General features: G+C 35.7%; 1 protein-coding gene across 4 annotated transcripts in view; it reads right to left on the bottom strand.

Annotated features, from left to right (window-relative positions):
• Positions 1-25,112, bottom strand: part of KLHL4 (kelch like family member 4) — a 119,401-nt gene that overhangs the window by 33,942 nt on the left and 60,347 nt on the right. For 3 of the 4 annotated variants that reach the window (XM_019659899.1, XM_019659901.1, XM_019659902.1), the window contains exons 2-5: positions 23,726-23,893; positions 10,114-10,278; positions 9,510-9,646; positions 5,512-5,708 (exon numbers count right to left, since the gene is read on the bottom strand). In XM_019659899.1, the coding sequence (XP_019515444.1) occupies positions 5,512-5,708; positions 9,510-9,646; positions 10,114-10,278; positions 23,726-23,893 (667 nt within the window). The remainder of the gene's footprint in view (positions 1-5,511; positions 5,709-9,509; positions 9,647-10,113; positions 10,279-23,725; positions 23,894-25,112) is intronic. The other variant, XM_019659900.1, reaches the window with a different exon arrangement.

The following is a 25,112-nucleotide window of genomic DNA, read 5'->3' as shown; positions in this document are numbered from 1 at the left end:
TTAGCTGTGGAGGGCAGTGTCACTGGCCCTCATATGTGGGATCCGAACCGGGGCCCTCTGGCATCCCAAGCCAGTTCTTAACCATCGTGCCACTCAGCCGGCCCGATATTTTGATTTCTTCAAATCACAAATGTACTTTTTTAAAGTTTATTGGGGTGACAATTGTTAGTAAAGTTACATCGGTTTCAGGTGTACAATTCTGTAATGCATCATCTGTATATCACATTGTGTGTTCACCACCCAGAGTCAGTTCTCCTTCTTCCATCACCATATATTTGATCCCCTTTACCCTCTTCTACCACCCCCCTTCCCTATATAGTCAGGCTAACTTAATTGTTCTCTTTTTATTAGTATTATAATAAAATTGAAACAATCATTTCATATACTTTAATGGATAATTAACATGTTTACTTTAAACTGTTCAACATTTTAATTCCTGTTGGGATTACACTTAAATATCTGTACCAACTATATGCAACAGAATATTAAACTAGAATACCACTTAAATATAAAAAAAGTAAACACACGAAATTATATAGGATTCAATTGTACATTTCTATAATACAACATCTACAAATGTTCTTAATGGCATCTAGAATGGTGAATCCTTTCCAGAAAATTTTCAATTTACTTTGCCCAGGTCCATCAGAGGGATCACTATCTATGTAAGGTGTAGCCTTATGGAACGTATTTCTTAAATAATAAGACTGGAAATTCATAATTACTCCTTGATCCATGGGCTGTTGAAAGGATGTTGTTTTAGCAGGCATGAAAATAAAACAAAACATTTATTTCACTGTACATCTCTATCAGAGCTCTTGGATGACCAGGTCCATTTTCAATGAGCTGTGCTACTGTAAAAGGATTTTTTTTTTAATCCTAAGCAGTAGGTCTCAATAGTGGGCTTAAAGTATTCAGTAAACCTTGTTGTAAACAGATGTGCTGTTATCCAGGCTTTGTTGTTCCATTTGCAGAGCACAGATAGAGTAGATTTAGCCTAATTCTTACAGGCCCTAAAGATGTTCAGAATGATAAGTGAGCTTTAGTTTCCACTTAAATTCACCAGCTGCATTAACCTCTAACAAGACTCAGCCTGTTCTTTCAAGCTTTGAAGCCAGGCATTGACTTCTCCCCTCTAGGTATGAAAGTCCTAGGTGGCATCTTCTTCCAAAATAAGGATGTTTCATCTACAATGAAAATCTGTTGTTCAGTGTAGCTGCCTTCATTAATTATCTTAGCTAGATGTTCTGGATAACTTGCTGCAGCTTCTACACCAGCACTTGCTGCTTCACCTTGACTTTTATGTTATGAAGATGGCTTCTTTCCTTAAGCCTCATGAAACAACCTCTACTAGCTTCAAACTTTTCTTCTGAAGCTTCCTCACCTCTCTCAGACTTTATAGAATTAAAGACAGTTAGGGCCTTGCTCTGGATTAAGTTTTGGCTTAAAGGAATGCTATGGCTGTTTTGATCTTCTTTCCAGACCACTAAAACTTTCTCCATATCAGCAATAAGGTGTTTCACTTTCTTATCATTTGTGTGTTCACTGGAGTAGCACTTTTAATTTCCTTCAAGAGTTTTCATTAGCATTCACAACTTAGCTGACTGTTAGGCACAAGAAGCCTAGCTTTCAGCCTGTGTCTGCTTTTGGCCTCTCTCAGCTTTTGACATGACTTCCTCACTAAGCTTAATCATTTCTAGCTTTTGATTTAAAGTGAGAGATGTGCAAATTTTCTTTTCAGTTAAACACTTAGAGGTCATTGTAAGGTTATTCACTAGACTAATTTCAATATTGTTGTGTCTCAGAGAATAGAGAGGCCTGAAGTGAGGGAACGAGATAGTGGAATGGTCAGAATACACATGACATTTATCAGTTAAATTCACCATCATATATAGGCGTGGTTCGTAGCACCCCAAAACAACTACAATAGTAACATCACAGATCACCATAACCAATATAGTAATAATGAATACTTTTTCAATATTGAGAGAATTACCAAAATGTGACACAGTGACATGAAGTGAGCAAATTCTGTTGTGAAAATTCTTGCTTGGTGCAGAGTTGACACAAACCTTCAATTTGTAAAAATGCAATATCTGCAAAGTGTGAAAAAAATGAAGTGCAGTAAAAGGAGGTATGCCTGTATGGATTCAAACTTAAGCCTTCAGTTCTACTTCATTTTATTAAATACTGCAATTGCCTTTTATAAGTGACAATATTTATAAAAGGGCTAAGAAAAAGATACTCTAAAATTTAGTTACCTATTACTGGTAGTGTATGTAAGTTCTGAACTTTGTCAATATGATGGAATCCTCAGTATGTCATTCTACTTTCTATCTACTCTCCAATGAAAGAAAAGAAAAAAAAGTAAATGAGAGAGAGACAGACAGAGACAGAGAAAGATTGGCCCAGTGTGTAAAACTTACTCAGTGGCTAAAGTGAGTCATATGCAGTCAATCAAATTGGAGTATACATTTGAGAAAGTTAAGAAATGATTAAAATGGTTTATGTGATGATCATATTTAGCCAGAAATTAGATTTTTATAGACATTTTTATGGCTTCAGAGTGGCTGCCTCATGAGACTATTGAAAATTTCTTGGCAATATAGTAAATTGGTATAAATAAAAAATAAATGTATTGGTTTAAAGTATCTAAATATGACATTGCAATATCTAGTATTGTAGAGAAATATTTAGTTAAGCTTAAAGATTAATTTAAATTATTATTTTGGAACTATTTTGTTCCTAATTTCAAGGTAAACACTTTCTTCTATGTACGTTCCTAAGAGTATTATTTTGTACCTTTGGTTTGGTGTTCATTTTTTTAAATTTACACTTACATTGTTGTAAAACTTATTAAATGAATGTAGCATACTTGCTGTTTCATCGATGCAGAGTACCATTAATGACTGTGGTGGTTAATTTTATGTGTCAGCTTGACTGACCCATGGAATGTGTAGATTTTTGGCCAAACATTATTCTGGATGAGTCCGTGAGGGTGTTTCTAAATGAGGTCTACTTACATTAGTGAGGACAATCTGTGTTCCTCAGTCTATGATTCAAACCACTGTAACTAAATTCTTAGAGTTTAACACTATCCTTAGACATTAAAATTATTTGCATTTTTATACGATCAATGCAGCATTACAAAAGCATTATTATAACAAGAACTTTACCTGCTTTATTGGATTTATATAGATACTAAAATAACTAAAGAAGGGGTATAAAAGGAGACAACAGTACTGCATTTTTATGCACATCCTGCTGTAAAACTCAGTTTCAGTCACATAATAGGAAAAGGAAGAGAAGTTGATTTTGAGCAACAAAAATGATTCAAGCTGTTTATCAGAATGTGTTTTGTCTGCAAAAGTAAGATACCAGACAGGAAACTGTTAATACTTATTTCAAGAATTTAAGTAATTTAACAGGAAGTTTTCATGTTTGGCTTTTATGGTATGATTAACCTTTGAACTATATAACTGCTGTTCCTATAGATTATATGGCATCTGTATTTAGAATACAGGAATACATTGGATTTTCGGAAAAGTCATGATGCATTTTTGCAACAAAAAACATAGAAACATACGTCATGACTTTTCCAACAACCCAATAAATAGATAATTGAATGACATGTTAAAATACCAATCCATTATGATTCTCCACATAATGGTGTAGCTTCAGTAATATGTTTGAAATCGAATTTTGAACAATTACCAGGGGTGCTAAGAAGAGGGGAAAGTTTTACAAGGAATTTTTAGATAATTCAAATATTATACATTTGAAAATTTTAAGGTCTGTATAAAACTGTGGAGAGGGGCGGCCGGTTAGCTCAGTTGGTTAGAGCACAGTGCTCATAACACCAAAGGTTACCAGTTTGATCCCCACATGGGCCACTGAGTTTCACCCTCCTGAACTAGATTGAAACAACTACTTGATTTGGAGCTGATGGGTCCTGGAAAAACACACTGTTCCCCAATTTAAAAAACAAACAAACTGTGGAGAAATGCTCTTTACCTATATGCATCTCAATCGTAACACTGTAATGTTAATTTTATGTTATTTTTAGTTGTGATTCTCTATTGTTCACTTTTATGCAGTTGCCTTTTAGTTTTGAATCTTAAACAACTGTAGCAATTTTCATAGCTTGAAATATTTATCTTTTGGTTGTGTTTCACAAAAAGATCCATCTCTTGTGTTGTTCCCTGCTTCAGAAGTTAAGTTCATTTTCCTCTTTGCATCAGGGAATTATTAGCAGTAATGGTAAGGGTATATTTAATATCCTCTGTCTACTTTTTCTTGCCTCCCTACAGACAATCTTTCATGTCACTGTCACTTATCTGAATAAACATAGATACCATGTAACTTTCAAAGAACTAACACATTAAAGAACATGTTCATTTAATTTATTACTGTACAATTACTAATAAAATTAAGAGGCATTTTAAGGTAGTTAGGTTAAAGGAATGGACTACAAATTGCTTTTAACCAAAATATGTGTTTTCATTAAGACATAAAAAGTCCGTTCAATGGAATCATCTGATTTATTAATTTTGATAGTTCTTAAGCTCTTCTAGTTAATATTAACCCATTAATATTATTTTTTCCTTATTGAATAATATTTAATTTTCATAGGAAATCATAATTTGCACAATTTTAGAAACTAAAGTTCTAACAGTGCAAAAACATCAGGAAAATTATATTTCCTTATTAGTGTGAATTCAATTTGAAATATGCACTTGCACAATTTAATTTTTGGCAGTATTTTCATTTCTCCAGACTTTGAGTTTTAATTAAAACTTTTTAGTTTCAAAATGAGAAACTTGCCTGAGTACAGCTCAACCAGACAAACATTTTAATCTACTGTCTATTATGTGCAAATAATTTGCAAAATATATGAGTTTACAATGCCTTTTAATTTTATCCCAACATTATAATATTTACTTGGAAAGGTTTTATATTGTGTGTGTGTGTGTGTGTATCACAGTGCCAAAAAATGTATACACATTTTAAGAAAGGAAAGCTGTACTAAAGTTGTAATACTCAATATATACTGATAACAAAAGATAAATGTAAGTCATGTTTGACTTTTGCAATTACAAGAGGTGCTCAAAGTGGTTACCATCAGTGTCCAGACACTTCTGACTATGGCAAACTACTGCTTAAGCAACCTTGACTAAAGTGTCCACTTGTATAAATATTTTTGGCACCCGCAGTATATATTTATTTATATCAGTAAAACAAATCAGTAAGTTAGATATTGGGTTACTATATCATTACTACAAATTAATTTGGGGTAATAGGGGTCCAGGCCATCAGCAGACTTTCTTGTGTTGTTTCTTGTCCTGGATTTTGAAGAGAGAGCCCTGCCTGTATCTCATGAAACCCAAAGAAGTATGAACTATTCTCAGATTCAGATTTAAAGATTCACCCATTATAGACATTGAAACTTGGCCTGGTTATTAAGAATAATATTCATCTCTTAACAAATTAATTTGAAGCAATTGATTTTACCATTGTGTACGAATGTGCCACACTGTGGAGCTCTGGACATCCCTGGGCATCTCCAAATGAGCGAATCCCTAAGCAGTTTGAAGGATGGAGGTGCCTTATGAGAAAATTAGAGCAAACTTCAATGACTTGAACCACCTGCAGGAGGCAAGCTGCAGACATCAAATTTTCTACAGTATCTTCTTCCAATTGCAGGACACCTAGATGGTTTGGAAAAGTAAAAAATTATTATATGTCCCATAGAGTAAGACACAAATATACTAGCTAGTTGAAAATTTCAGTTTCTTTCATTGGTAAGATTACCTTTTGTAGTGTACAGTAACTACTTGGAACACCTTTTGAAGCCAACATATGCAAAGGAGTCTATATAAACACTAATAAGATGGCTGAAGGGAGCCAGACTAGATTATCAAAGACAACTGTAGCAAATGAGCAGTGAATGCCATCATCGGAAAAGAGCTGCTTGTTATTTCTCTATCATCTGAGACATGCATCTAAAATTTTATATAAAAACCTGTCCACATTATGACTCAAGGAGCATTATGTAATATTGTGTAAGGGTAATACGATTTGTCATATAGGTTAACTGACATTTGTGTGGAAAAATATTTTGGTAAATGAGGACATTGAGCTTATATGTCCATTTTTTTTCATCTGTATTTGCTAGCTGATAAGGACGCCTTTGCCCAGATATTATGCCTGGCACTGTCTCAAAGGAAAGAAAATGTTGCCAAGAGTCTTTCAATGTCACCCCAATAAATTTAATTTAAAAAGATTCCTTTTATAAAGCTCCTTACACTACAGTGGAATCAAAGGAAAGGAGGGGATAGAAAGATATTTAATACCAGTTATTCAACAATAAAAACAATAAATTCATAAGAAAGAATTACTTATGATTATTTTGTTAGGTATAAGAAACAGGTTCTGTTTAAAAATATCTATAAATAATTTTTTAAATGAGATCAACAATTAAACTGTTTCCTTTATATTGATATATCTGTATTAGTTTTGGGGCAAACATTACTGATGAATTATTGAAAACGTTATGTTATTTTGATATGTTATATTCTCACTTTTCTGTTTTAGCCAAGCTTTAAGTATGTCATAAAGAATGACATGTCATATGGATTTTATAAACTATAAACTATTACTTTATAATCTGGCCTTGTAAAATACCTTAATATGGATTCTGTATGTTGTAAAACCATAGAGAAAATATAACATATACTGTGAGATGTTCTATATTTGGTTTACCTTTTAAACCATATGTTGTAAAGGGGTCCAGGCCATCAGCAGACTTTCTTGTGTTGTTTCTTGTCCTGGATTCTGAAGGGAGAGCCCTGCCTATGTCTCATGAGCCCCAAAGAAGTATGAACTATTCTCAGATTCAGATCTAAAGACTCATCTGTGATACACATTGAAACTTTGCCTGAATATTAAGAATAATATTAATTTCTTAATAAATAAAACCATAAAATTACTAGAAGAAAACATAATGAAAAAGTTCCTTAGCATTAGTCTTGGCAGTAATTTCTTGGATAAAACACCAAAAACCTAGGCAATAAAAGCAAAAATAAACAAGTGGGCTACATCAAACTAAAGAGCTTCTGCACAGCAAAGGAAACAAAAAATAAACTGAAAAGGCAACTTATAGAATGAGATAAAATATTTTCAAGCTAGGTATCTGATTGATAAGGGGTTAATATGCATAAAATATAAAGGACTCATACAAAAACAAATAATCCAATTTAAAATTGGGCAAAGAACATGGATAGACATTTTTCCAAAGAAGACATGCAGATGGCCAACAAGTACATGAAAAGATGCTCAGTATCACTAATCATCAGGGAAATGAAAATCAAAACCACAATGGGATATCACCTCACACTTGTTAGGATGACTGATAATCAAAAAGAGAATGGATAACCAATGCTGGTGAGGCTTTGGGTAAAAGGAAACCCTCATGCACTGTTGGTGGGAATGTGAATTGGTACACCCATTATGGAAAACAGTATGGAGGTTCCTGAAAAAATTTTAAACTAGATCTACCATATGATCCAGAAATCCCACTCCTGGATAAATATCTAAAGGAAAGAAAATCAGGATCGAGAAATCTATGCTCCCACATTTATTGCAACATTATTCACAACAGCCAAGATATGGAAACACCCTGTCTTTTGACAGATGAATGGAACATATATAATACACACACACACACATACATATGTATATATATATGTATGTATGTGTGTGTGTGTGTGTGTGTATATATATATATATCATCATCATATACGTGTGCCAAAAAATGTATATACATTTTAAGAAAGGAAAACTATACAAAAGTTGTAATACTCAATATATACTGATAACAAAAGATAAATACAAGTCACGTTTGACTTCTGACATTACAAGAGGTGCTCAAAGTGGTTACTGTAAGCATCCAGACACATCTGATTACAGCGAACTACTACTGCTTGAGCAACATCGACCAAAACGTCCACTTGTATACATTTTTTGGCAGTCCGGGGTGTGTGTGTGTGTGTGTGTGTGTGTGTGTGTGTGTGTGTGTGTGTGTGTAATGGCAATACATAATGAAATATTATTCAGCAATGAGAAAGATGGAAATCTGCCATTTGTGACAACATGGGATGAACCCAGAGGGTATTATGCTAAGTGAAATAAGCCAGACAGAGGAAGTATGGTATCACTTTTATGTGGAATCAAAAAGAAAAAAAAAGTGCTGGAGCCGGCCAAGTGACTCAGTTGGTTAAGAGGGCGAGCTCTGAGGAACAGGGTTGTTGGTTCGATTCCCACATGGGCCAGCGAGCTGCACCTGATCTGAGCTGCCACTGAGCTGCCAACAGGTGGCAGGATGGTTCAGCTGGTGAGAGCACGTGCTCCTAACAACAAGGTTTCCGGTTCGACTCCGCTACACTCACCCACAACTAAGCTTGAAGGACAACAACTTGGCTGTCCCCCTACCCCAATTCTCCAACACTGTTCCCCTTCTCCAATTCCCCAATAAAATATTGTAAGAAAATGCTGATTTCATAGAAAAAGCAAGTACATTGATGGTTGCCAGAGGCAGAGGGGAAAATAGTAAATGTAGGTTAAATAGGACAAACTTTGAGTCATAAAAGTTCTGGGGATCTAATGCATGGCATGGTGATTATAGTTAATAACATGTATACTTGAAAGTTGCTGACAGTATATCTTATATATAGCTATATATTATATAACTATAGTTAATAATATGGTATTGGGTATTCTATACTTGAAAGTTGCTTAGAGTATATCTTAAGCATTCTCACCACACATGAGAGTTAACTATTTAAGATGATATATGCATTAATTAACTTGATCTTGGTAATCATTTCACAATGCATACATATATCAAATAATCACACTGTATACTTTAAGTATATATAATTATACTTGTCAATTATTCCTCAATAAATTTGGAATGAATACATATATATATATATATATATATATATATACATACATACATACACATACATACATACATACATACTACTTGGCCCCCAAACTCATCCTGTTATCTTTGTTTTACAGTTTGAGTAAATATAACTTTATTATTTTAAAGGAGAGGCTAATTAAATCCTTCAAGTAGAGTTAGTATATCACACTTCCATTCTCGTTTTTACAAATGAGAATGTACTCACACTGTTCAAGAGAGAGAGAGAGAGAGAGAGAGAGAGAGAGAGAGAGAGAGAGAGAGAGAGAAATGTGTTTATATTTTTGTGTTAAAATAGCTGTATTCTCTCATGGTCATATTTTTTATGGCATATTACTTATCTCTTGCTCTTTTATTCTATTTAATTTAAATCCTGATTCTACCTTTTACTACCTTAGGAAAGTTACTTAACTGATCTATCCTTCCTGTTTTTTACTTGTAGAGTAGGAATAATAACAATGTGTCTTATATAATGTAGGATTTTTGTGAAGATTGATTGAGTTAATATATGCCAAGCACTTACCTGTGTAAGCATACTGCACCAAGGAATTCAGTGCATTAGGATCAATTCCTTCCATCTTGATTTCTTCTTGTTTGGCTTCAAGCATATCATTAGTAAACATTGCATCAAAATAATCGGACACTGCACAGAGAACCAACCTGGAAATAGGAATGTTTCATAGGAACTGTAATCAGTCCATAATCTTATTGAAAAGCATGAAATGCAGTCAGTATGTTTGTAACACTGGTGAGACTGTTTTCTGCTTAAATCTTTCACAGTTCAGTGAAGTGTAGCGAAATTAGAAAGGCACATTAAGTAAGTTGATTTTGTTTTAGACCACAATGTTTTTCTTCATCAATTTCTCTAAAGTTTGGTTCTTCTAAATATCACACAGGAAAGTGAAAAATATATGCTAACATTTTTTTCAACATAGGATGATGAAATTTGGTTTTCCTCAGTGTTCCAATTATTGGGTTGTCGGAAATGTCACGACGTATTTTTTTCCATGTTTTCTATGCAAAAATGCATCATGACTTTTCTGACAACCCAATAGTAATCAATGGACTGATTCTTTCTCATTCATACTCACTATACTCACCATATGTACTGTCTACAGGATACTTACCGATGTGCTGGGATTCGAAGGTGTCCAGCAATGAGTAGCACATCACACAGTTGTCTCTCTTTCAAGTAGCTTTCCATTTTACAGAGAGTTATATCTGCATGGCTTAAAACATGGCACTTCTCAGATATGCTGCTATTTATTTCTTCAGGATTTTTTTTATGTAATCTGAAAGGGGGATAAGGTGAGAATATGGTTTATTCTCCTGAGTGTGCAAATGTCCGGTGGATATTTAGACACACCAACTTCTAAAAAGTATATATTGGATTAAAGTAATATTAGAAAATTCCCTCTGAGCCTAAATATTTCACTATAATTACTGCCAGCCTTCCATAAAGTGAAATGTCAGTTAGTATTTATATCTGGAATGGGACCATACTATGTATGGTTCAGCTGCAGGGTTAGTGTTAATTGACATATGCACAAACATAAACTTCAAAATACCAGCATCTTTCTTTAATTTTTATTGGTATCACAATAATGTCATTAGGCATGAAATTATAGGCACGATTGAAAATACTTTTCAAATATGATTATGTCCTGAAGCTTCTCCATGTGCACTCATTACACATCAGAAATATTTCTTGAAGAATCAAGCTTCAGAGTTTCATAACATTCTTTACAATATGTCAAACCCATAAAAATATACATAGTTCCACCTTTTGTATCTCTTTTCCTGCTTTATTGAGATATAATTGACATATAACATTGTTTAAGTTTAAGGTGGACAACATAATTTGATATACATATATATTGTGAAATGATTACCACAATGAGGTTAGTTAACATATTCATATCTACCACCTCACATAGTTACCATTTTGTGTATGTGTGGTAAGAACATTTAAGTTCTACTCTCTGAGCAATTTTCAAGTATAAAATACAGTATTAACTTTAGTTACAATGCTGTACATTAGATACCCCAAAATTATTCATCTTCTAACTGGAAGTTTGTACCCTTTGACTATTTAAGCAAATATGATCACTGTCGAATTTACAATAATGAAAGCTATCTACATGTCTTTTCAACATCACACAATGGTGAAATTTAAATACTAACACAAGCACATAGAGGCTTACAATCAGTTAAAATCTTAAAAAGTTGATGGTTGGATGAATACACTTAAATACTTTGCTTGTTACCTTTTTTTTTCTCCTTCCAGCATCATTTTCCAACCATGAGTTAGAATTACTTTTAGTTTCCCCCACTCCAACTCAGCTTGTTTTTTGTTTATTTTTTTAAGGCCATTGGTCCAGGGTGACATTACTCTCTTTTTCTGTTTAATTCAAATAAATGATTCATCTCTGAATCTTTTAAACTTTTAAAGACTCTTTGTGACAGTCACAATATTGTTTAAATAATCAGTGTAATATGGTATGAATAACCTTAAATGCAAGATACAGATGATGTGTTATAGTATTACACACTTGAAACTTATGTTATTTTTTATTAAGTTATTAGGGTTACATTGGTTCATAAAATTATATAGGTTTCAAGTGTACAATTCTATAATACATCATCTATATATTGCTTTGTGTGTTCACCACCCAGAATCAGTTCTCCCTCCATCACCATGTATTTGAACCTCTTTTCCGTCTTCTATCACCCCCCTTCCCCCTTACCCTCCGGTAGCCACCAAACTGTTGTTTGGGTCTATGAGTTTTGGTTTCTTTGTCTGTCTTGCCCTTTTGTTGCTTTCACTTTTACATCCCTCATATGAGTGTTGTCATATGGTTCTCGACTTTTTCTGTTTGTCTTATTTCGCTTAGCATAATAATCTCAAGATCCATCCATTTTGTCGCAATGACAGTATTTCATTTTTTCTTATGGTCGAGTAGTATTCCATTGTGTATATGTACCACCTCTTCTTTATATAATGTTATTAACCTTGTTATCCAAATAAATGTAAGGATTGTCTGTTACAAAATATGCTTGTTTACTGGTTTTGGAAAGGAAATATCCCTTGGCACCACAGATTTGAAAGCATTCAGTTTCCACTTAATTCACTTACCTTAAACTATCCTCTGCTTAAGTAATCATTTGATTCTCACTGAGTCAATCAAACATTCAATGTCTAATTATCTTAGCTATTCTCACAAATACTCCACCATGTATCAAAGAGGGCCATATTCTAAAGAAGGAATCTGTTTCGGAAAATAAGTTCTAGCCAGGAAAATATTTTATTTTGTGAATTTCCTTCAGCTTTATTTGGCTAAGGACAAAAAGTGCCTTAAATTACTAGCTGGTTCTGGATATGTTTACCTGGGCATTGTAAATTTATTAGATATCTGTTGTGTATTTTGTAATTAAAATGCAGATTTTTAAAACCTAAAAATATTATCAATATGAACCTCACATAATTTTGTTAGATTTCAAAAGACTAAGGCAACTCTGTCTTGTGTCTCATCAAGGAATAAGAAATTAGTGCTCTAAGAGATATGAGTAGATCAAATTATATTGGGTTGTCGGAAAAGTGACGACATATTTTTTCTGTTTTTTGTTGCAAAAATGCATCATGACTTTACTGACAACCCAATAGCATCCTATATACAACAGACATTAGCGTAAAGATATAAAAATATTGTAATCTACTGTTGGTCATTATCGAAGCAGAATGTAATAAAACAAAACAAACAAGCAAACCAACGACAATTAAACTAGTCTTTTGAAACTTAACTGATCTTAAGTTCCCGGAGCTCATAAATTACAGTTTTATTGCCTCCATTTTAGATACTACAATGTCAGATCATATGTTATAATGAAAGCCACTGTATTAGAGAATGTTCTTCCCTATTCTTCATTGTATGGTAACTATAGAATGTGACATGGGAGACAGCATGGTGGAATGAAAAGAACACCAAAATGCCTGGATTTAGTTCCTGCCCTGGTACTTACAAGCTGAGTGATAATAGGCAAGTCACTTTACTTTCTTTTTTTTTTTAAGATTTTTATTGGGGAATTGGGAGGGATGGGAACAGTGCTGGGGAATTGGGGGAAGGGGAACAGACAAGTTGCTGTCGTTTTTGTTCTTCAGTCTAGTTGTGGAGGATGTTGCTTCACTGGCCCAAGTTGACACCATCATTGCGCTCTTCCCGGGCGAGGCAGATCAGTCACCGGCTTCTGGACGGCCGCTCACTGCGGCTGCTGGCCGCTCACGCTGGCTGCTGGCTACACACAGCAGCCCATGGCAACCCACTGCCACAGGGGCTGCAGCCTCTGCCGTCACCGGCGACTCAGGGCAGCCCAGCTCCAGGTTGAGCTGTTGTTTAGCATCTTAGCTGTGGAGGGCAGTGTCACTGGCCCTCATATGTGGGATCCGAACCGGGGCCCTCTGGCGTCCCAAGCCAGTTCTTAACCATCGCGCCACTCGGCCGGCCCACTTTACTTTCTAAATATTAATTTTCTCCTACAAAATGGGGATGCAAATAATACTAATACCAATGACACCAACAATAGTGCTTGTGTCACAGGGCTACTCAGATAATTACATAAGATAATGTGCATTAAACTGTCTGTAGAAAAGTTAAGTCTTATGTTTAGTCCTAACTATGAAGATGTAGTTATTTCCATAAATATCTATTTTTTGTCTTGAAGTATTAATTATTTAATGAATTGACTTTATATGTTAGAGCAGTTATAGGATTACAGAAAATCAGAGAAGTACAGATAATTATTTATTTTTGGTTGTCACAACTAGAAGGACATTTTTGTTGTCACAACTAGGGAAGGTTGCTACTGCTATCAAGTGGGTGGAGGACTGAGATGCTGGTAAAGATCCTACAATGCACATGACAGCCCTCTACCAAAAGGAATTATTCACCATATATTTGATCCCCTTGATGAAAGAAGAACTGACTCTGGGTGGTGAACACACAATGAAATATATTCATGATGTATTATTAAAATGTATACTTGAAACCTATGTAATTTTACTATCCAATGTCATTCCAATAAATTTAATACATAAAACAAAAGAATTGTTCAGTCCAAAATGTCAGTGGTGGCAAATTTGAGTAACTCTGGTTTACTTCTTAATTACACAATTAACTTTTTAAGCTTTAAAAAGCAGGGACCAATGCAGATGACATGATAATATATAGAGAGAGAACCCCAAAAACACCATCAAAAAGCTATTGGAACTGATAGATGAATTCAGTAAGGTAGCAGTATACAAAATCAATACCCAGAAATCAGTTGCATTTGTATATACCAATAATAAACTATCGGAAGGAGAAATTAAGAAAACAGTCCCATTTACAATTGCTTCAAGAACTATAAAATACTTAGGAATAAACTTAACCGAAGAAGTAAAAGACCTTTACTCAGAAAATTAAGACACTGAAGAAAGAAATAAGATACAAATAAATGGAAACACCTACCATGCTCATGGATAGGAAGAATTAATATAGTTAAAATGTGCATACTGCCTAAAGGAATATATAGATTCAATGCAATTCATATCAAATTACCAAGGGCATTGTTCACAGAAATAGAAAAATATGATCTTAAAATTTATAGGGAACCATAAAAGACCCCGAATAGCCATGGCAATCCTGAGAAATAAGAACAAAGTCGGGGGCATCACGCTACCAGAACATCAAAACATACTACAAGGCTACAGTAATCAAAACAATATGGTACTGGAAAGAAACAGGCACATAGATCAATGGAACAGAATAGAGAACCCAGAAATAAATCCATGCATCCATGGACAGTTAGTTTATGACAATGGAAGCAAGAATTTACATTGCAGTAAAGATAGTCTATTTAATAAATGGTACTGGGAAAACTGGATTGACACATGCAAAAAAATGAAACTGGACTACCTCCTTACACCATATACAAGAACAAAATCAAAATGGATTAAAGACTTAAATGTAAGACCTAAAACCATAAAACTCCTAGAAGAAAATATAGGGAATAAATTTGCAGGCATTACCCTGAGCAATATTTTTACTGATACATCTCCACGGGCTAGGGAAGTAAAAGAAAAAATGAAGATATGGGATTACATCAAACTTAAAAGTTTTTTTCACAACAAAGGAAACCCATCAATAAAACAAAAAGGAAGCCTACTGAATGGGAGAAGATATTTGTCAATGATATATCTGATAAGGGGTTAATAACCAAAATTTATAAAACACTCATGCAACTCAACACCAAAAAAACAAACACCCAATTAAAAAATGGGCAGAGGATATGAAGAGACATTTCTCTAAAGAGGACATGCAGATGGCCAACAGGCATATGAAAAAATGCTCAACCTCACTAATATTTAGGGAAATGCAAATAAAAACCACAATGAGATACCACCTTACCCCGGTCAGAATGGCTATCATTAATAAATCAATAAACAACAAGTGCTGGCGAGGTTGTGGGGAAAAGGGAACCCTGGTGCACTGTTGGTGGGATTGCAGACTGGTGCAGCCACTATGGAAATCAGTATGGAGGTAGCTCAAAAAACTGGAAATGAAACTACCTTATGACCCAGCAATTCCCCTTTTCGGTATTTATCCAGAAAAACCCAAGACACTAATTCAAAAAAATATATGCACCCCATGTTCATGGCAGTGCTATTTACAATAGCCAAGACTTGGAAACAACCAAAATGCCCATTGGTAGATGACTGGATTAAGAAACTGTGGTACATTTACACAGTGGAGTACTACTCAGCTATAAAGAAGAAAATCATGCCATTTGCAACGATATGGATGGACCTAGAGAACATTATGCTAAGTGAAATAAGTCAGTCAGAGAAAGACAAATACTATATGATCTCACTTATGTGTGGAATCTAAAGAACTGAATAAATGAGTAAACAGAAATAATCTCAGAGACACAGAAGAAAAACTGATGATTGCTAAATGCGATTGGGGTGAGGATGAGAGAGAGGGGGAAGGGACGAGACAACATAAATTGGTAACTACAATATTGCCTCAGGGATAGAAAAGACAGTTTGGGGAATATAATCAATAATGTTGTAAATATTATTTAGGGGGCCAGATGATCTCATGTCTTTTCAGGGAGACCACTTCATGGACGGTGTAGAAGCCTGACCACTGCACTTTACATCTGAAGCTGCTGTTGAATAATATTATATGTCAATTATAATTTAATACATATATAGTCATGGGATGTGGAGTATAGTGTGGGAATGGACTCAGTGGAATTGTAATAGATATGTATGATATTGGGGGGTTTGGGGGGCAATGGGGGGAGGGAGGTTGTCACTTAGTGAGTAGTGAAAAGGATAACTATTGCATTGTTTTTTACACCTGAAACTAATAATAATAATAAAAAAGCAGGGACCATTGTTTAAATATTTTTTATAAAAATGTACCTGATACAGTACTTTGCACACAATGAACATGTAATTACTGTTTCAATATTCAAGCCAAATTTCAGTGACTAAATATTTCTCTATATTATCTTTTTTTTCCCCTGTGACAAAATGAGTTAATTTATTGAGTTCTGAGAATGAAGAGTGGTCTTTGGCCTATCGTTGCAAAGAACCATTATTATTTTAAATTTAATTTTACCATATGAAAATTTTTCTTCATTGAAACTTCAATTTTAGAACAGTTTTATATTTCATATTAAGGTGCGTTTTTTACAATTAATAAACCAATAACATTGGTAAATTATTATTGACTACAGTCCATACTTTATTCAGATTTCTTCACTTTTTACTTAACTTTTTATTACTCCAAAGTCTCACTCAAGTATCACAATTATTCTTTTACCTAGAGTGCTTTATATTGTTATTATGTTTACATTAAAATGATTGGGGTAACATTGGTTAATAACAGTATATAAATTTCAGGTGTGCAACTTTTTAAAATAACATCTGTATACCACATTTAGTCACCATGGATCCTAGTCACCTTAGGATCCTCTTGGCTTTGATAGTTTCTCAGATTTTCCTTGTTTTTAATGATGTCGAAAATATTCAGGAGTACTGATCAGGTATTTTATATTGTAGAATACTCCTAAATTGGGATTTGCCCAATTTCTTCTCATAATTAAGCAAAGCTTTTGAATTTTGGGGAGGAAGACCACCAAGGTAAAGTACCATTCTCATCACATTATAGTAAGGGTGCATTATGACAGCGTGACTGATCACTGTTGATGTTAATATTGATTTCCTGGCTTAGGTAGTGTTTGTCAAGTTTCTTCACTGTAAAGTTACTCTTTTTGTCCCCTTCCCACCCTGTTGTTCTCTTTGGAAGGAAGTCACTATGTACAGCGCACATTGAGTGAGACATTATTGTCCACTTCCTTGAGGGTAGTTACATAAGTTATTTGGAATTCTGCATGAGATATATGTCTTTTCTCATATCTAACTATTATCTACCTATCTTTCTATCTATCTAGCTAGCCATCCATTTTTTATATCAGTATCAAATCTTGGATATTTATTTTATACTTTGGCTTATAATCCAATACAACTTCATTAATTTTGTTCCTTAATTTGTTCCTCCTTTGGTCATTGGAAGATCTTGCATTAGGTCCTGTGTCCTTTTGACATACGCAATCATTGTGAGATTATTCTTAGCATTTCCTTAATGTCTGACACTAGAAGGTGCTCTAGGTTTATATTGTTTAGAACCAGCCATTTCTCTGAAAGAACATAGTTCCTTGTGTTGGAGAATTGTATTAGAAATCAAGATTCGAGTACTACATATGCTTGTTGTTACTGGTGTCATTGCCTTGAGGTTCTCTCAGCTGACAGAGAAAGGGAATATATTTGGATATATATCAACCCAATAAAATGTGTTAATATTAAAATTCAAGTGTCAATTTAGTGCACAAGGTATTTATAGTATTGTGTGCTTAGGCAACACTACACATAAATATCACCAAGTTTAAAAAAAAGGGGTTTCTATTAGATAAACTACAAATTCAGGAAGACATTAGAAATTGAACTTGTGAATGAAAACTGAAAAACAAAAACAAAAACGAAAGAAAAAAATCAATTGTTCCTAATATAATTAGTCTTCTCCTATCAGAATGCCTCAAATAGACTCTAATGAAAACAGAAAAGTATTCAAATAACATGTCCTTAAACATCCAGTGTGGTAAAATATAAAGGCCACACTATGTCCTCCAAGGAACTCCTCATCATTCAAAACAGGCTCACAAGAAAATGACAAACATTATTGTTTGAAATTGTGCTTTAAGCACTCAGTGATGCAATTTAAATGCTTACAGAAACATGCTTACTGAATAGTCCCACACATTAAAATTAAGGCTAATAAAAATATTTGGAAAATATTATTCCATAGATACATATCTGAGTACATATAATGAAAAGTCATTAAAATACTATATAAAATCTTGAGATTATATGCTAAGCAAAGTAAGTTAGACAGAAAAAGTCAAGAACCATACAACTTCATGCATATGTGGGATATAAAACTCAAAGCCACACAGGCACGAGACAAAGAAAGAAACAAAAACTCATAGACACAGACAATAGTTTAGTGGTTACGAGGGGGTTAGGAGGAAGGATGGGTGATAGAAGAGGGAAAAAGGGGGTCAAATACATGGTAATGGAAGGAGTATTGACTTGGTGGTGAACACACAATGTGATATATAGATGATGTTTTATAGAAATGTACACTTGAAACCTATATAATTTTACTAATCAATAAGTTTTATAAAAAATATCTTGGGCCGGCTGAGTGGCGCGATGGTTAAGAGCTGGCTTGGGATGTCAGAGGGCCCCGGTTCGGATCCCACATATGAGGGCCAGTGACACTGCCCTCCACAGCTAAGATGCTGAACAACAGCTCAACCTGGAGCTGGGCTACCGTGTCACCGGCAACGGCATAGGCTGCAGCCCCTGCGGCAGTGGGTTGCCATGGGCTACCGTGTGTAGCCAGCAGCCAGCTTGAGCGGCCAGCAGCCGCGGTGAGCGGCCATCCAGAAGCCAGTGACCGATCTGCCTCACCCGGGAAGAGCGCAATGATGGACCAATATGGGCCAGTGAAGCAACGTCCTCCACAACTAGACTGAAGAACAAAATGACAGCAACTTGTCTGTTCCCCTTCCCCCAATTCCCCAGCACTGTTCCCATCCCCCCAATTCCCCAATAAAAGTCTTTAAAAATATATATATATATATATATCTTTATGATAATATGGAAGGTGTATGCACACATATATACAAGTCTCTCTTCTTGGATTCAGGACCCATTATCTTGATGATGTTTTTATGTCCTCCCATTTGAATCTGTCACCTCCCTTGATTTACATGACATAGGTTTTTTTCTTTTTGTCTTCTCACTGGCCTCTCTTCCTCTCCCAACTTCCTAAATGTCAGGATATTGAAGATATTATCTTTAGCTCTCTCTTTGCTTTCTGAGTTTCATTCACTCCCATGACATTAACTATCATCCAAATGCAGATGAGTTCAGTAAAACACAGTCTCTACTCTCAATGACCTTATATTCTAGTAGAGGGTCTCAAAGAAATATGCAGGTGAATATCAATATAGATCTTTAAATGTATTATCTTAGCATTTATTCAAGAAATATACTAAGTGGTACTTATACATCAGGTACTATGAAATTATTATGGAAAACTCTTGATTACCTGGCTTAGGTAGTGTTTGTCAAGTTTCTTCACTGTAAAGGCACTCTTTGTCCCATTTCCCATACTGTTCTCTTTGGAAGTAAATCTAGAAACTCTGAAACCTATTGTTCATTAGGGTCAATTTCTGGATATTTATTTTATTGCTTTTGAAAAGAGCCATATTTCCATGCTTCTGTGTATGCCTTGTGATCTTTTGTTAAAGTTAGGCATTTAGAAAAACAGCTACTTTCCCTAATTTTTGCATAATGGCTCTATGTGGGAGAAATCTTTGACTAATCAGCTCAGCATGAAGGTTTGAGGCCTTCTCAGGACTTATCTGGGCATGCATGGTGTTTTTACCCCAGTCTGTCATATACATGGCTGCTTATACATGTCTTAATTTATTTAAACGTCATCCCTACTTCTTTTTGGTGTCTTAGATATTCTACTGCATTACTTTTCCCATAATCTCTTGCCCTCAGGTATCCACAACTGTGCCGTCACTCTGCAATTTTCATATGCTTTGGTGTCTGCCACTACCTTCTGTGGTTGGGAGACCTGAGATATAAACTATACTGCCATTCTCTTCTGAGCTTTGAGTTATGTATAATAATAGTCCACCCCCCTTATTTATACGGGTACCTTCCAAGACTCTCAGTGGATGTATGAAGCTGTGAATAGTACCAAACCCTATATATACTATTTTTCCTATACATACATACATATAGTTTAATACATAAAGTTTAATTTATAAATTAGGCCCAGTAGATAAACAATTAATAGTAAATTAGAACAATTACAACAGTACACTGTTATATGAATATGGGCTCTCTCTCTCCCCCGAAATATCTTATAGCACTGCACCCATGTTTCTTCTTGTGATGATGTGAAATGATAAAATGCCAAACCTGTTCCTCAATATGCATAGCCATCACTTACTTACAGCAAATGGCTTGGTACCACTTATTTCAGGGGATCTCCTGCCGAATTCTTTGTATAGGCTCAATGCTTCCTGCCCTAATAGGTTGCTGTCAATCAGAACACATTTTTTTGTTCATGTCTTCTATACACAAATTGAACGCCTTTTGCATCCTAACTAAGCAGTTATCATGCACCATGGCTTTAACTTTCGTATTTTCAGGTACTACAGCAAACTAGAATGAATTTCTGTTTCCTTCTTTAGCAATTTCATTTGAAGATTTGTTCTTACTATAGTATAGATCTTAGCAACTTCAGCATACAATTTTTTTCTTTCCTTATGATGAGAATTTTCACATTTTTACTTAAAGAAAGCACTATGTGGCTTCTCTTTGGCATGTCTGAATTGCCAGCATCACTACTCTTGCACTTTGAGGCCATTATGAATTAAAATAAGGGTACCTTGAATAAGTACTGCAATACCACAACAGTCAATCTGATAACTGAAATGGCTAAGTGACTAACAGGAGGCTAGTGCATACAATGTGGATACACTAGACAAAAGGACAATTAACATACTGGAGTGGAATGGCATGAGATTTTATCACACTACTCAGAGTGAGGTGCGATTTAAAATTTTGAGTTATGTTTGGAATTTTCCATTTAGTATTTTTGGACTGCCGCTGACTGCAGGTAACTGAAACTACATACAGCAAAACTGTGGAGGGCCTGCCAAGTGCCGTGTTGGTTAGGAGTTGGCTTGGGACGCCACCTCTGAGCAGCAGGGCCCTGGTTTGGATCCCACATGAGGGCAAGTGACACTGCGTTTTCTACAGCTAAGATGGTGAACAACAGCTCAACCTGGAGCTGGGCTGCCGTGAGTCGCTGGCGACAGTCTAGGCTGCAGTGTGGCTGGCCAGCAGCGGGTGTGAGCTTTCGTGAGCTGCCCTGAGCCACCGAGAGCAACCATCCAATGGCCAGCGAGCGACTGCCTCACCCGGGAAGAGCGCAATTATAATACCAACATGGGCCAGTGAAGCGACGTCCTCCACAACTAGACTGAAGAACAAAAATGACAGCAACTTGTCTGTTCCCCTCCCCCAATTCCCCAGCACTGTTACCCTCCCCCAATTCCCCAGCACTGTTACCCTCCCCCAATAGTAAACTCTAAAAAAAAAAAAAGCAAAACTGTGGATAAGGGGGACTACTGTACTGAAATCAGTTTCTTGGTTAACCTACAGAGAGACCAGAGTGTTGCAAACAAGTTCCACTCTTTTCCTTGTATCTTGAGGAGGAAATAAAAAAATATGTCACCTTCTTCCAAGTATGCCATGCCACCCTGAGAAGGGGGTGGTACAAGATCAAGCATAAATGCCATGAAATTTCCTATTGATTCGAATATAACTTTTTCTTGGTTGGGCATTTACTTGGTTGTTGTATATCTGTAACTTGTTTCCAGAGTTCCCACGAAGTCTGTAGTTGTTTACTTGATATTTCCATGGGGGAACAAGGGCCTGGAGCTTCTTAATCCACCTTCATGTTGACATCACAGAAGCTACTGTTGTCTGAATTGATTTAATTTTGAAGAGAATGTTTGAGATCCCTGTGTTTTTCTGAGTAGCAGTAAAACAGATATCAGAAAAATAAACCTTTGTGATTGCTTTTGCTGCAAAACTATTTTGTAACAATTATGCTTTGGAAGAGAATAGAAGGCTTTATATTGATGAGATTGTTCATTTTAACAGCCTCTTTGGAAGGCTATTGAGCAATATAAATTAAAATATACATACTCTGTAAAAATATTCTTGGGGAACTTCAGAAAAACCTCCATGTATGAAGTGAAAAATCTGAATACAGTTATATTAGAGAGTGTGCCCTTTACCGTAGTTAAAATCTTATAAAGGCCCAGAACCACATGGTGATAATATAGAGTGCATAATTTAGTATTTAGGCATTTCTGTTCTCAAGTAGCTTCATAATATTTTTTCTGGTTTTCTATTGCTCCATTTTTCAAGTCAGCTATGGGACATTAAATGAAAACTCAGGCTTTCTCTAATGGCACTTCCTAGGTTCTCAAAACTCATTATATGGGTAATCAGGAAAGGGGAACAGACAAGCTGCTGTCCTTTTGTTCTTCAGTCTAGTTGTGGAGGATGTCGCTTCACTGGCCCATGTTGGGATTATCATTGCGCTCTTCCCGGGTGAGGTAGTTGCTCGCCAGCCATTGGATGGCCACTCACGGTGGCTCATGGCAGCTCACGCTGGCTGTCGTCCACTCACGGTAGTTCACGGCAGCCCACTGCAACCTATGCCATCGCTGGTGACTCACAGCAGCCCAGCCCAGGTCAAGCTGTTGTTCACCATCTTAGCTGTGGAGGGCAGTGTCACTGGCCCTCATGTGGGATCTGAACCGGGGCCCTGCTGCTCAGAGCTTGTGTCCCAAGCCAACTTTTAGTCATCATGCCACTCAGCCAGCCTGAAAATATTATTTTCTTACTGAGGGAATATAGAGCTGCACAGAAAAATTAATTTCTGTTTGTTGCTTGACGAAATGAAACATTTCTTTCTGTAATCCAGAGGATGACTTTAGTGTTTAAATAAAATTTTTAGGGCCGGCCAAGTGGCTCAGTTGGTAAAGAGTTGGCTTAAGAGTGTGAGCTCTGAGCAACAGGACCACTGGGTCGATTCCTACATGGGTCAGTGATGCTGTGCCTGAGCTGAGCTGCTGCTGAGCTGCCCGCAGGTGGCAGAATGGCTCAGCTGGTGAGAGCATGTGCTCCTAACAACAAAACTGCCTGTTTCATGGTGGGCTATGCCTGCCCTCAACTAAGACTGAACTCAGCATCTTGCACTGACCCGGATAGCTCAGTGGATAGAGCATGCACTCTAACAACAAGGCTGCTAGTTTGACTCCCGCATGGGATGGTGGCTACACCCACCTGCAACTAAGATTGAAGACAGCACCTTGAGTTTAGATGCCACGAGCTGCTGACGGGAAGCCAGATGCTGACTGGCGCCCTCCACAATGAAGATTGAAGAACAACAACTTGGCTGGTCCCCCTCCCCAATTACTCAACATTATTTTCCTCCCCCAATTCCCCAATTAAAAAAAAATTTATACTTGTGCCTGACGAGTGTCGCGTTGGTTAGCATCTGGTTTGAGACACCAGAGATCCCCCAGGTCGGATCCCATATACGATCGGTGATGAGTCTGTTCTTTATATCTGGTCTGGTGAAAAACACCTCCTTATTGAACCGGATTGCCAAGCTTCGCTGGAGAGGGCGTATGCTGGGGGGGAAAAAAAATTTTTATACTTGACTCTCTTTTAGAGAGGTGTTAAAGTTTGATCCATGTGCTTTTCCTGGCAAATAGATGGCATTCAGTAAATGTCTGATGAATGTATTAATTTATGCACCTATTTTAATACTACTGCAGTTTGAACTTTACTATATTTCGAGTCTTGGAGGTAGATGAATTAAATCTCAAAAACTAGTCACAAAGTTTCCTCTTGCTATGAGAACTCTGGTAAATATTGAGAAACTTGCAGTCGTGCAGATCATATTATGATTCTGAGTGGCATTAATTAAGCCAATATTCTAAACCTACAGTAGGTAGAGAATTTTCTCTGAAAAAATGATGCACCCCTTTGTGTTAAATGAGTATTGCAATATATCACATGTGATAATATTTCAAGATGTTATGCTGTTTTAAATGACTAAAATTGTTATTTGAAAGGAAATATATATGGATTATATAAAACAAGAGCCTAGACTGTTTCCATTTAATCCAAAGCATATAAAGGTATATCTGTTATTAATATTAGAATAATATCCTTTAAAATCTTGCTATTTAATTATAATAAATGGTAATGGCATCACAATTGGAATCACTTTCATTTAGGACTCTAAAATTTATTTTATCTTGGATTTCTACCTTCCAGGATTGTGAGAAAATAAATTTATGTCGTTGAAGTTACCAAGCCTGTGGCATTTTATTATTGCAGTCCTATCAAACTAATGTAAGCTAAATATAAAATGAAATACGATAAGGTCAGGTGGTTTTTTTCCAGTACCTTATAAACACTTGCTAAAAGTATCTGTATGTATTCAATAACAATAAATGACAAAATCGCGAGATGTCAAGACTATTATTAAATATTGCATAATTGTAAAAATTAATAAAATTTGACGGGAGGCAGTGTGGTGTAATTACTAAGAACTTAGTCTTTTTACTCAAATAAAAGTTTAATTTCAGTCCCAACATTTAATTAAGTGACTTTAAGAAATTTAGTCAACTTCCCTAATGCGCAACTCCTTTAGTCTGTAAAAGAATGCCAATTCCAAAAAGGTGTTTTCAAATGTAACAGGAAATCACCATTAAATACTATTTATCATAGGCACCAGCAGCACCAGCACCATAACCAGCAACCACCACTGTCGTCATCATCATCACCATCATCATCACATTTAGGGCTGGCATGATCAGTGAAAGCAACAGAACAAATACA

Source organism: Hipposideros armiger, unplaced genomic scaffold (assembly GCF_001890085.2).
Source record: "Hipposideros armiger isolate ML-2016 unplaced genomic scaffold, ASM189008v1 scaffold_306, whole genome shotgun sequence".
Classification (NCBI taxonomy): Eukaryota; Metazoa; Chordata; class Mammalia; order Chiroptera; family Hipposideridae; genus Hipposideros; species Hipposideros armiger.
The sequence above is the reverse complement of the archived record's forward strand: the minus strand, read 5'-3'. Positions and strand labels throughout refer to the sequence as shown.